General features: G+C 37.2%; 1 protein-coding gene and 1 long non-coding RNA gene across 2 annotated transcripts in view; both read right to left on the bottom strand.

The window, feature by feature from the left end:
* The window catches only part of LOC138908859 (uncharacterized), a 170,210-nt gene that overhangs the window by 67,626 nt on the left and 89,314 nt on the right, over positions 1–13,270 (bottom strand). The gene's annotated exons all lie outside the window — the stretch shown is intronic.
* On the bottom strand, positions 53–4,574 carry LOC104110667 (probable LRR receptor-like serine/threonine-protein kinase At3g47570). Its single transcript, XM_009620204.4, has 2 exons — positions 775–4,574; positions 53–631 (listed from the first exon to the last, which is right to left on the bottom strand). The coding sequence occupies exons 1-2, from the start codon at positions 3,827–3,829 to the stop codon at positions 285–287; spliced, it is 3,402 nt and encodes a 1,133-aa protein (XP_009618499.2). The 5' UTR covers positions 3,830–4,574; the 3' UTR covers positions 53–284.

Below are 13,270 nucleotides of genomic sequence, written 5' to 3'. Positions count from 1 at the left end.
AATTACATTTACAACATGAGGGAATTCAACACTCAAAAGTACAAACAGTACATGACACCAAGTAGTACGGACGACTATATTAAAGAAATCAACAACAATAACAACAAACACAATATATTCCTACAAGTGGGGTCTCGGGAGGGTAGTGTACCCCTACCTAGTGAAGATAGTGAGGTTGTTTCTAATAGACCCTTTGCTCAGAAATATTAAATATATCAGGTAAACAAAAAGCAACATATTAACTTGCAACTCAGAAAGCACACCACCTTAAGAGATGCTAACTTCTATGTTGCCGAAAATGTGTTCTTGATTTTGTGAAGCCTCTTGACTACATCTTTCATGGATATCCTTGATTCTGGCCTTTCGTTTGTGCAGTCCAAAGCCAATTGTATAATGGATGCTATGCAAATTTCACTTTTAGAATTGACCTGTTCTTCCTCAAGAAAAAGATTGGCATCCACAACTTCCATCATTGTCCCTGAAAATGCTCGTTTTATCCACTCCCTTAAGCCAAGATTTTCATTGAATATCTCTTCATCTGTTGGCCTTCTTTTTGCCAGAACCTCCATCAACATGATGCCATAGCTGTAAACATCACCACTAGTAGACACTATTCCCTCCGAGCCATATTCTTAAAAGAATGAAAATAAATAGAATAAATCATTCCAATTATAACAATAATTCTGTACTAACAGAAACTTGTTGTTTATTTAGTTCTAGAATTCAAAGGGCTTCATTTTAATAAGAGAAAATCAAAGAACGAGACTAGTATACCTGGTGCAATATAACCAAGAGTGCCTAATGTCTCGGTATGAGCCATGGACTTGCTTACAGCCAACATTTTGGAGATGCCAAAATCACTAACATATGCCACCATTTCTTCATCCAAAAGAACGTTGGCTGGCTTTAGGTCACAATGTACTATGGGGGTGTGATGACCGTGATGTAGGTATTCAACTGCCAAAGCCACATCATGCATTATGGTGACTCTTTGAAGAAGGTTCAAGTGGCGATCTTCTTTGTAAAACCAATTATCAAGACTTCCATTGGACATATATTGCAGAACAAAGGCTCTTATGTATTCACTAGAACAAGTAGTAATCACCGGGACAAGATTTTTGTGCCGAACATTTCTCATCACTTCACATTCAGTATCAAACCTTTTGCATACTTCCCCGTTTTGCAAATCAAGAACCTTTATTGCCACCACAGTTCCACTAGACAATGTGCCTTTGTATACAGATCCAGAACCTCCCACACCAATTATATTTGATCCATCAAAATTATTTGTTGCTCGTTGAATCTCGAGATAAGAAACCAATTGATAAGTCCTGATCTCCGGTACCTTTTCCACATCTTTAGACTTCACTTTCTTCTGTCGTTTCATTATCCAAATTGAAGCCAACAAGAATATTATAAAAGATGAAATAACCACTGGAGTGACGACTTTTAGCACAAGCTTCTTAAACCTTGATTGTTGTCCAGAATTAGCGATTGTGCAAGCAGAAACCCCCAGTACTTGCATTCCACATAGACCTCTGTTCCCTAGGAAAGATTGTGAAGTGGAATTTGCAAACACACCACCACTGGGTATTTCACCTTCTAAATCATTAAATGAAACATTGATACTTGCAAGGTGTGATAGGTTTTCCAATGACTTAGGAATACTACCAGACAAGGCATTTAAAGACAAATCCAGGAATACCAAGCTTATCAAGCTGGAAAAGGATAATGGAATTAAGCCCAAAAAGGAGTTGTTTGATAGGGAAAGATACTGCATGTTCTCGAGGTCCCCTATTCTACTTGGTATCATGCCTGAAAAGTTGTTGCCAGAAATATCTATTGCTACAATGGCCTTCAGTTCTCCAATATCTGGTGGAACTTCTCCTTGTATGGAAGTTCGCGACATGTTTAGTGTGAGAAGACTACTCATTTTCCAAAGGCTCAAAGGAAGCTTTGATACAAAATTGTTAGACGCCAAATCAAGCTGTTGTAGCATGCTAAGATTTCCTATGCATTCTGGAATCACCCCAGATAGCTCATTATCACGCAAATATAATACAACCAAATTAGATAAATCACACACTACATCTAGAATATGCCCTTGTAATTTATTGTTACTTAAATATAGCCCTTGGAGTTTTTTAAGCCTACTAACCTCATAAGGAATACTCCCAATCAAGTTGTTATCTTGAAAGTTTAGTTTCGTTAGTTCGCTCATGTTGCCTATACCTTTGGGGATGAGACCATTGATGTGTGCATCTGCTATATGAAATATTTCAATAGTAGATGAAAGATTCCCAATAGTACTGGGCAGAATGCCATTCAACAGATTGGAACCCACTGCTAGATATCGCAACATCCTACAGTCCACCAATGAATTTAAGAATTGTAGCTCATATTCACTTGGTTCATTGTTAAGTTGATTACCAAATAGGAATAATCCTCGCAGCTCACGAAGATTCCCCAAATTTGTAGGAATAGTGCCAGTGAGAAGGTTCATTTCTAGCGCCAGTGTGTTAAGTTTGGAAGCATTTGTGATATACGGAGGAATTTCCCCTTCAAGCTGATTGTATGACAAGTAAATTCCTCTGAGGTTTGGAAGACGACGACCTGTAGTGTCTGGAATTCTTCCCGAGAGGTTGCTGAAACTGAAACCAATGAGTTCCAAAGAAGATATATTGAAAATAGCATCTGGAATTTGACCAATAAGATTATGATTTAGATCAAAGCCTAATTGCCTCAAATTGGATAGCTTCCCTAATTCTGGAGGAATTGGCCCCTGTAGGCTATTGTTTGCAGCATTAAGATTTTGCAGAGTGGAAATATTGCCCAATGATGCAGGAATAGTCCCACTTGTTGGATTATTACCAATATAGAACTCCTCGAGATTGGCTAAACAACCAATATTTCTGGGTATTTCTCCATTTATGTTGTTGAAAGATATGGACAAAATTTTCAGCTCGGCAAGTTGGCAAATGTTGGAAGGAATGCGACCAGAAATTTGATTGTAAGATACACCTAAAAACTCTAAATTTGACAAAATCTTCCCTTCATCAGGCAAGAGAGGACCCGAAAGGCTATTTCTTGCTAGAGATATGATAAGTAACGAGGAGATATTAAACAGTGCTGCAGGAATGGAACCTGTTAATTGATTATCATTCAAGGACAACACTGCAAGTTGGCTCAGATTACCAATCTCCTTTGGAATGTTGCCGTTAATTCCATTCCCAGACAAACTTAAGTTCATCAATTTTGTAGAATTTCCAATAGAAGGAGGAATTATACCTGTGAAGCTATTGTTAAAGAGATTTAAGACTCTGAGTTCTGGTACATACCATGGCCCCTTCCACATTTCACCACTGAGTTTATTTAAAGCCAATGATACTGTTTGAACTTTTTGGTGTTGAAATAGACTTGTTGGAATACTTCCTTGGAGTTGATTGTCTTGAATATCAATCACTCGCAAGCGAGGTAAGTGGCCAATGTCATCGGGTATGCGTCCATAGAAGAAGTTGTTCCTAAGATTGAGCTCTCCGAGAAACGACAAATTGGCCAATGATGGGGAAATTGTGCCTTGAAGTTGCAAATTAGGAAGAGTCAAGGCCACAACTCTTTGCCTTTTTGAACTGCAAGTGACACCAAACCAAGAGCAAAAAGAAGTATTCTTCGTCCAGTTCTTGGCCAAAAAAGAACTGGGACTTGTAACAAGTTTCTGGAAAGCTAGTAGAGCTTGTTGGTCTGTTTCATTTGAGGAAGCAGCCGATATAAAAACGGAGTAATATTGAAATAGAAAGAGAAGAATCAATAAGAAAATATGCTTCTCCATGCAGTTACTATGCACTTGTAAACAGACTGCTTTAAAGGGATTTGGAAACTTGATTTGTGTAGTTGCTCAAGTTACTCCATTTATATATGCTCTTTCATATGGTTTAAGACTTCAGAACTAAGTGAATAGGAGTTTATTGTTTTCTAGTGAAGCTTAGATATCACCAATTTTTTCCTGACCACAACCTAAACAATAGCATGCATTATCTATTGCAGAATCATAATAAACCAGCAGATAAAAAGAAAAATCAAATTTCATTTTTGAAACAACAACAAACCCGGTGCAATCCCACAAGTAGGGTCTGGAGAGGGTAGTGTGTACGCAGACCTTTGGCTCACGGAAAAAGAAAACCATAGCACCAAGAGGTAACAACAACAAGATAGTAAAAAATCGAAACGAAAAGAACAACAGGTAAAAAAACGACTAACACTAATACTCTCGACTACCTACTAGCAATTTTTAAAACAATAAAAATAAATACTATACTAGGTTTCTCTCTCACTTCTTCTTGGTGGATTTTCGCCCTCTCCTCAATTAAATGTATTCTGATTAGATAAGTGGATGTAAAAATAATACTCCTACTAATTTCAAACCATATTGCTTTTAACTGAAATTAATTTGAAAATTTCTTTAAGAAGCTTTTCTGAATCAAATTCAATTCCATGGCATAGTAATCACGCTGAGGGTGTGGAGGTCGAGTATTAGGGTATAAGGTTAGTACGTAGTTGAGAGTTTCCCCCTTAATTAATTTGAGGTTAGTACATAGTAATCCTCCTCCTCCTCCTCCTCCTCCTCCTTCTTCTTCTTCTTCTTCTTCTTCTTCTTCTTCTTCTTCTTCTTCTTCCTGCTTCCTTCTTCTTCATCTCCTCCTCCTCCTCCTCCTCCTCCTCCTCCTCCTCCTTCTTCTTCTTCTTCTTCATCTCCTCCTCCTCTTCCTCCTCTTCCTCCTCCTCCTCATCCTCCTCCTTCTTCCTTCTTCTTCATCTCCTCCTCCTCCTCCTCCTCATTCTTCTTCTTCTTCCTTCTTCTTCTTCATCTCCTCCTCCTCCTCCTCCTCCTCCTCCTCCTCCTCCTTCTTCTTCTTCTTCTTCTTCTTCCTTCTTCATCTCCTTCTCCTCCTCCTCCTCCTCCTCCTCCTCCTCAATCGAAACTAAAAGAACAACAGGTAAAAAAACGACTAACACTATTACTCTCGACTACCTACTAGCAATTTTTGAAAAAATAAAAAGAAATACTATACTAGGTTTCTCTCTCACTTCTTCTTGGTGGATTTTCGCCCTCTCCTCAATTAAATGTATACTGATTAGATAAGTGGATGTAAAAATAATACTCCTACTAATTTCAAACCATATTGCTTTTAACTGAAATTAATTTGAAAATTTCTTTAAGAAGCTTTTCTGAATCAAATTCAATTCCATGACATAGTAATCACGTTGAGGGTGTGGAGGTCGAGTATTAGGGTAGAAGGTTAGTACGTAATTGAGAGTTTCCCCCTTTCTTACCACTAGTACTAGTAGCACACACGTACTTTCCTATCTCCTCCTCCTCCTCCTCCTCCTCTGACTCCTCTGAGCCGAGGGTCTATTGGAAACAAACTCCCTAACTTTACTAGATTACTCTCCCCAAACCCCACATGTGGGAATATACTGGGTTTGTTGTTGTTATTACCATAGCAATCACGGAAAATTCTCAACTTCTAGACTTGACAGATTCCACAAGTATCTTGGCATTAACTTCACAGAACAATCTTCACAGCAAATGCAAGAATTCAAACATATGTGTGGCTATATAAAAGCTTCTTTTTTCAACAGATAATGTCACAGAAATTGGAATGAGAGAATGTTTAATATATCGAGAAAACATAATTACTTTCTTCTAAATAATTTTGTTCTCTTCTGTTTTAAATTAGCTTTCGTGAAATATTCAGGAAATACTTATCCAAATCCCCTAATTCCCCCACTTTTATGTGGTGTATTATTACACATTATTGCAATGTAATCTCATTGAGGAATACACAGGCCAACTTTAAAAAGACAAGAACAAAAGAAGACAAGTGAATTGCGGAAGCTCAAGGGCAATAAAGATGATTGGCATACAAATCAAATTAAAGCACGAGGATTACGGTCCACTTGCCTTGATAGTTTGACACAACTTGCAATTTTTTCCATAAATTAAAGAAGAAAAGTCAATAGAGGATCCGAACTCTATCCTTCTGCGCCACTCTTCGAGCTACAAACAACGCCGATGCTTTTCCGCCCATCGCTCTCTCTCTCTCTCTCTCTCTCTCTCTCTCTCTCTCTCAATCTCTGAGCTGAGTTCTCCATTCTCTGTTCTCAGCTGCTCATCCCTTGCGATTTGTAAAATTTATATGCTTAGTACACATATAAGTAGCATTTATCAATTGCGACTTATAACTTGTATTTCAATTGCGATTTAACGTTCGCCTTTGCCAATTACGTTATAGGTCGCATTTAATTATTACAATTTATAAGTCTCATTTAAGTCGCATTATCAATTTATAAGTCGTATATCCAATAATGATTTATGAGCCATATTTACTCAAAAGTGATATATTAGTCACATTCCTCAAATGTGTTTTAGAAATCGCATTCCACAAACGATTATAAGTTGACATTTTTTATTAGTAATGCATTTTATAACTTGCATTTATAAATTGCGCTTAAGCCAACATCATCTTCCAAACCGTCCATTATCTCAGTTAACTAGAGCGCACGTATATCTCAAAAACATTACATACTAGTGGAATTTTTTTAGAGGAAAAAACTCCAAAAAATGTACATGATTTTGACTTTTGAGTTTCAATAGTTAACCTAAATAATATAGAGAATATATTGTCAAAGCATGGAATGCTAATATGGAGTTCACCAGGAAAGAGATGCAAACAATTCTTATATGGGCCAAGTTGCCGAGACTTGATTTTAAATATTGAATCCCCAAGGGGCTTAGTAAAATTGGGAGCTTGATTGGAAAACCATTGATGGTGGACAAACAAACGGAGAAGAAGTTGCGATTGAACTTTGCTTGCTTATTAGTTGAAGTGAATATTGATACACCACTTCCAGAGAAAATTGTATTTCGTAATGAAAGGGGATGTTTGGTGAAACAACGGGTACACTATGACTGACAACCTATACTTTATAAATGCTGCAAAAAAATATGGGCACAAGGAGGAGGAATGCATGAAGAAGGAACCACAACCTGGGAATGCAGCAGGAGGAAACAATGACAGAAGGAAAGGGTAAAGAAAAGGTGAAGGAAAAAGGTATCAAAGAAGCTCATATAACCAAAAAGGTCCAACCATACAAAGAAAACACCAAGCCAAATGAGGTGCAAGCAACCAAAACCAAAATACTTGGGCAGGGGCAGAAGACATCACAACAACTAGGTTGGGTAACTCCTTTGGACAATCAAAAACAAAGTTCTAGGCAAGTGCAACAAGTGCAAATGAGGACTCCATTTCAAGTACTTACTAAAGATGGAGAAGATGGACATCATCAGGATAAGCATGCTAGGAATGAAGGGGAGACTCAAATACCCCTTTCAGGGAATGGATAAGATGTTAAGCTGGAACATTTAGGGGCCTTAATGGCCCTAATAAGCAAAAGGATGTAAATATCCTTTGCAATACAAAGAAAATAGGCTTACTTGGTCTACTTGAAATCAAGGTTAAAGTAAATAAAGTTGAAGCAATAGTTAATAAAAAATTTCCTGGATGGCAGAATTTTGGTGGTATGGAGACCTGACTATTTCAAGGTGGATCGGGTGATTAGTAATGCTCAAGCCATAACATACAGAGTACGGTAGGACACATTAAAGCTATGTTATATGGTAATAATAGTGTATGCTTATAACACTAAAGAGGAAAGGAGAGGGTTATAGAACTACTTTGAAGCTGCCAAGCAAGGAATTAATGAACCATGGATAATAATGGGAGATTTCAACTCAATTCTAAATATGAATGATAGGGTTGGGGGGAATCAAGTGTCAGTATATGAAGTGGTGGAGATCCAACAATGTGTGGATGCTTGCGGGGTAGTAGAGCTACCACCAAAAGGGAGTAAATATACATGGAGTGATAGTCATGGTAATAGCAGGGTATATTCTGAGATTGATTGGATGTTTGTGAATGATAGGTGGTTGCATCAAATGCCTGACTTTGTAGTTGTTCATCTCCTATAGGGGATCAGCGATCACTGCCCAGTGAAGATTGAGCAAATCAGAAATGAGAGACATGCTAGTAGACCTTTCAAGTATTGTAATGCATGGGCAAACCATCCTGATTTCATACCAAGAGTAGAAGCAATCTGGCAAGAACATTTTGAAGGATGTATCATATTACATGTGGTGAAGAAATTGAAGCTACTCAAGCAAAGTTTGAAGGAGTTGAATAGACAACATTTCATAAACATTTTAACTGAAGTTGCAGAGGACAAAGAGGCCTTAGTTTCAGCACAACTAGCATTGCAGAACAATCCAATTGATCAAGAACTGCAAGAGCATAAGAGAAGCATGTTTCAAAGATATAAGAAATCATCATATCTAGTTGAGATATTTCTACAGCAAATAAGCAAAGTCAACTGGATCAAACTGGGAGATGACAACACAAAGTATTTCTAGCTTGTCATTAAGCATAGGAAACTTCAGCAGACAATTGTTCAGTTGACAGATTAGGTGAATAGAATGCAAACAGAACCTGAACTATTGCCAACATCTTTGTGAGATTCTACAAAAAGCTATTAGGGAAGAAGGAGAAGAATAAAACTAGGGCTTTCACGAGCTTTCTGAGAAATGGGTATACCTTATCAGTGGATCACCAACTAGAACTGATAAAATAGTATACAAGGAAGGAAGTTAAGCAGGCTATGTTCAGTATAAACATAAACAAAAGCCCAGGTCCAGATGGCTATGGTATTGACTTCTTCAAGAAAGTACGGAATATAATAGGGGAGGGTGTGACCAATGCAATACTACAAGTTTTTAGAATAGGGAAATTGCTGAAACAGATAAACTCTATTATGATAACTTTGATACCCAAGGTAGCAGAACCACAATTGGCAAGCCAGTCCAGGCCCATCTCTTGTTATAATGTTCTGTATAAATGCATCTCTAAGATGATATGCCAGAGATTGAGAAAAGCTCTAACTCACGTAATCTCTAACAACCATGCTGCTTTTGTAGAAGGAAGATCATTGGTCCACAATATTCTGATATGTTATGATCTCATGAGGCAGTATAATAGGCAAACTTCACCAAGGTGCCTAATGAAGATAAATTTAAAGAAAGCATATGATATGATCAGTTTGGATTTCATACATGAAGCGCTGAAGGGATATGGTTTTCCTGAATCCTTTACTAACTTGATTATGGAATGCATCACCTCAACAAAGTTCACTCTGAAAGTAAATGGAGAGGGATATGAGTATTTTGAGGGGAGGTGAGGATTAAGACAAGGAGATCCCATATCTCCATTATTATTTGTTCTTGTAATGGAGTATCTATCAAGAATATTGAAGAAGATGAGTACAATGCATGATTTTAAGTACCACCCTATGTGCAAAACACTAAAACTCACACACCTAATCTTTGCAGATTATCTTATAATTTTTTGTAAAGGAGACAAAAGATCAATACAAAGAGTAATGGAAGCATTAGAACATTTTAGTAGTGTGACAGGGCTGGAAGCTAACACTGAGAAATCAAATATTTTTTTGGTCGGGGTGACTGATGAGGTGAATGAGGAAATATTGATCCTGGCATGATTCACCATGGGGACTCTGCCTATGAGATACCTTGGATTGCCTCTAACATAAAAAAACGTGGAGTAAAATAGATTGTTACCAGTTGGTGGACGGGATCACAAACAGAATCACAAAAGCATACTCTAGGCAGATATCTTATGCTGGGAGATTGCAGGTTATCAATGCAGCGTTATTCTCTATTTACAACTTTTGGGGAGCTATTTTTATACTACCCCAAAGTATCCTTAAGGAGGTAGACAAGAGGTGAAGAGATTACCTGTGGGGCAATTCAAATGAGAAGAGGAAAATAACATTGGTAGCATGGGAGAAGGTGTGCAAGCCAAGGAAGTTTGGTGGTCTCAACATCAAAGGCTACAGAAAGTGGAATGAAGCTTCAGTAGGTAAGCTACTGTGGCAATTGAATGACAAAAAAGATATGTTATGGGTAAAATGGGTACATGGAATTTATATAAAACAAGATGGTACCATATGGGAGTATACTCCACCACAAGACAACAATTGGTACTAGAGGAAGATAAATGCACTAAAGGAAAATATGGCAGAGTGGTATCAGAATGGAAGGTATACACTAACTACCAATGGAGAATATTCTGTGACAAGGTGCTATAATGCAATGTTAACAGACTTAACCGAATTAAAAGAAGCTGACTTAATATGGACCAAGGCAATGATGATAAAGCATAGATTTATAGTATGGCTGGAACACTAAGACAGACTTCTTACGAAGGAAAGATTACAAAGGCTGCATATTCCGGTTGATGATGGCATTTGTCAACTCTGTGATAGTGCAACATCAAAAACGCAAAAACACTTGTTCATGGAGTGTTCTTGAGTTAAAGCAGTGAGAGATCAAATTAGCATATGGTCAGGTATACAATTAGTAAGCAGATGGGTGATCCAAACATTGCAATGGTTGGAAAATAGGAAATGGAAGCATATGAAGAAGGAAGTGACCTCAGCTAGGGAGCACTGATATACCATACATGGAAAGCAAGGAATTGGAAGATTTTTAGAGGCACATATGTAAATACAAATCTCATGGTAGCACAGATACAAAGGGAGATCATAGCAAGGTTGTAAGACTTACAAACAAAAAAGAAGGCGCGGAAATGTATTTCTTTGTTTCAACATATTTGTAGATAGCACAGGGGACAATACAGTGTGATTTTTTTCTGTTAGTATTCTCTGTTGAAATGTATTAGAAGAAGGATAAAGATGATAAGGGAGGTCCTTTGGCTATATTAGTGTAACCTAGGATGCTTGTAGGTTGTATTAAATTGTTGGTTTGCTATGGTAACATATTCACACTTATTACCAAAAACAATATAGAGTATAATCTATTACAACTAGTTAAATTATTCGATTTTCATATTTTCTTTACACAATCTATATTTCTTCTGATCTTTTTTAATTTATTATTCCGTTCATCCATGCTTTCACCTTATATTGCAATAAAAGTGTCACGACTCGAAATTTCCACCTTCAGGGTCGTGATGACACCTAACATTTTACTTTCTAGGCAAGCAAACGTTAGAATAATTTCCACCATTTTTAAATAAATTAAATTAAAATGAAGTTCATTATTGAAATAAAGTGCGGAAGACCATAACAAACGGATCATCCAAATACATCCTCGAATCTGGTGTCACAAGTGCACGAGCTACTACAATAATGCAAATAAAGATCTTAATAAAATTCAAGTTGTTTGAAAGATAATACGTATCTAAGATAAAATAGAATGGGACTTTAGAACTGTGGACGTTGTGCAGTTCTACCGCAAGTCTCCTCTGGGTAGCTGAATCCGAGCAAGTCTATGGTATGCCGCTGGGACCAACTCCAAAATCTGCACAAAAAGTGCAGAGTATAGTATGAGTACAACCGACCCTATGTACTCTGTAAGTGTCGAGCCTAACCTCGACGAAGTAGTGACGAGGTTATTACAAGATATGTACGTAAACAACTTGTACAAGTATATACAAATACGAAGCAACAATAACACAATAAATAATAATTTATAAATTTGGGAGGGAACATGAGAAGGGGAATGATATAAAAATTTTAGCAGGAGAAGTGTCACGTATCAGCCAATTAATTCATCAACAATAAATGAATAACTGATAATACGAAAATGGCATGGCACCACCCTTCGTGCTTTTACTCTCATTCTTCCCATGAATTTATAAATAAATCGTAAGATTGGCACGGGATCACCTTTCGTGCTTTTACAATCTTTTGGCACAACATCATCCTTCGTGCTTTAGCTCTCTTCTGGCACAACAACACCCTTTGTGCTTTTACACTCTGATAACATGGTACGACATTACCCTTTTTGCATTAACTCTCTTCCTCACTTCATAATTTAATAAATAATAATGTGAAATTGGCACGACATCACCCTTCGTGCTTTTACACTCTTCCTTACCATGAAAATAATAATATAAATTTGGAAGAGTATTAAAATACGGGGATATATACTTATCAATCAATTCAATATCAGAATAACGATCTCACCTTCCAAAATATTCAACAATAATTAAACTGGCAATAATCTCATGAAAAATGATAAAATAAACAATAATGACTTAAGCAGGAATATCTTAATTAAATAGGTAATTATTCACAATAAACAAATCCTACCTGCATGCTTTGACTCAACCACAACGCATAAGTACTCATCACCTCACATATACGTTGTACCCCGCACATTAAATCATGTAACAAATAAACAAATAAGTCCTGCTCCCTCAAGTCAAGGTTAACCACGACACTTACCTCGTTTTGCAACCAACTCAAGATTCCAATAAACTTTTGCCTCACGAATTCGTGTCCTAAATCCTCAAATTAGTCATAAACAATTCAATATACTCAATAAAAATCGTAGGAATTGATTCCATATGAATTTACTAATTTTCCGGATTAAAATCCGAAATTTATTTTAAAATGTGACAGTGGGACCCACGCATTGAATCCCGTAAAAACTCATGAAAACCGAACACCCGTTCCAATATGAGTTCAACCATATAAAAATTATCAAATTCCGACATCGAATTGGCTTTCAAATCTTCATTTTATATTTTTGGAAGATTTTATAAAAATCCCAATTTCTTCCATCTAAATCTGAAATAAATGATGAATATTGACATGTATTTATGAAATATAATCACGTTCGGATATAGAATACTTACCCAAGTAGAAATCGTGAAAAATCCCTTTGGAATCGCCTAAATCCGAAACTCAAAACTCAAAATTGAGTAAAAATGGCTAACTTCTGATTATATGGGTTTTGTTCAGTTTTTTCGCACCTGCGAACTATAATTTAGCACTTGTGGACTCACATTTGCGAGACAGAGCTCTCATTTGCGGAATAGGGCTGCCTAGCAGAGGAACGCATATGCAGACCTTCACGTCGCAGAAGCGCGAAGGAAGCCGCAGAAGTGAGACCTCCGCATTTGCGGTCTCTCTGCCACAGAAACGGCATTGTTCGTGCACGAAATGCACCACAGAAGCGGTCAGGAGGTGACCAGTGCCAACGTTGCAGAAGCGACCAAAATTTAGCATCGAAATTATAATTCACACCTCGATTCGAACTTTTGATTTTTTAAACTTTTCACTTTGCAAAACTCGTGCCAAAACATATTAAACGCATCCGTAATGACTTCAA

The sequence above is a fragment of the Nicotiana tomentosiformis genome, chromosome 4 (assembly GCF_000390325.3).
Source record: "Nicotiana tomentosiformis chromosome 4, ASM39032v3, whole genome shotgun sequence".
In the NCBI taxonomy this organism is placed as follows: domain Eukaryota; kingdom Viridiplantae; phylum Streptophyta; class Magnoliopsida; order Solanales; family Solanaceae; genus Nicotiana; species Nicotiana tomentosiformis.
The sequence above is the reverse complement of the archived record's forward strand: the minus strand, read 5'-3'. Positions and strand labels throughout refer to the sequence as shown.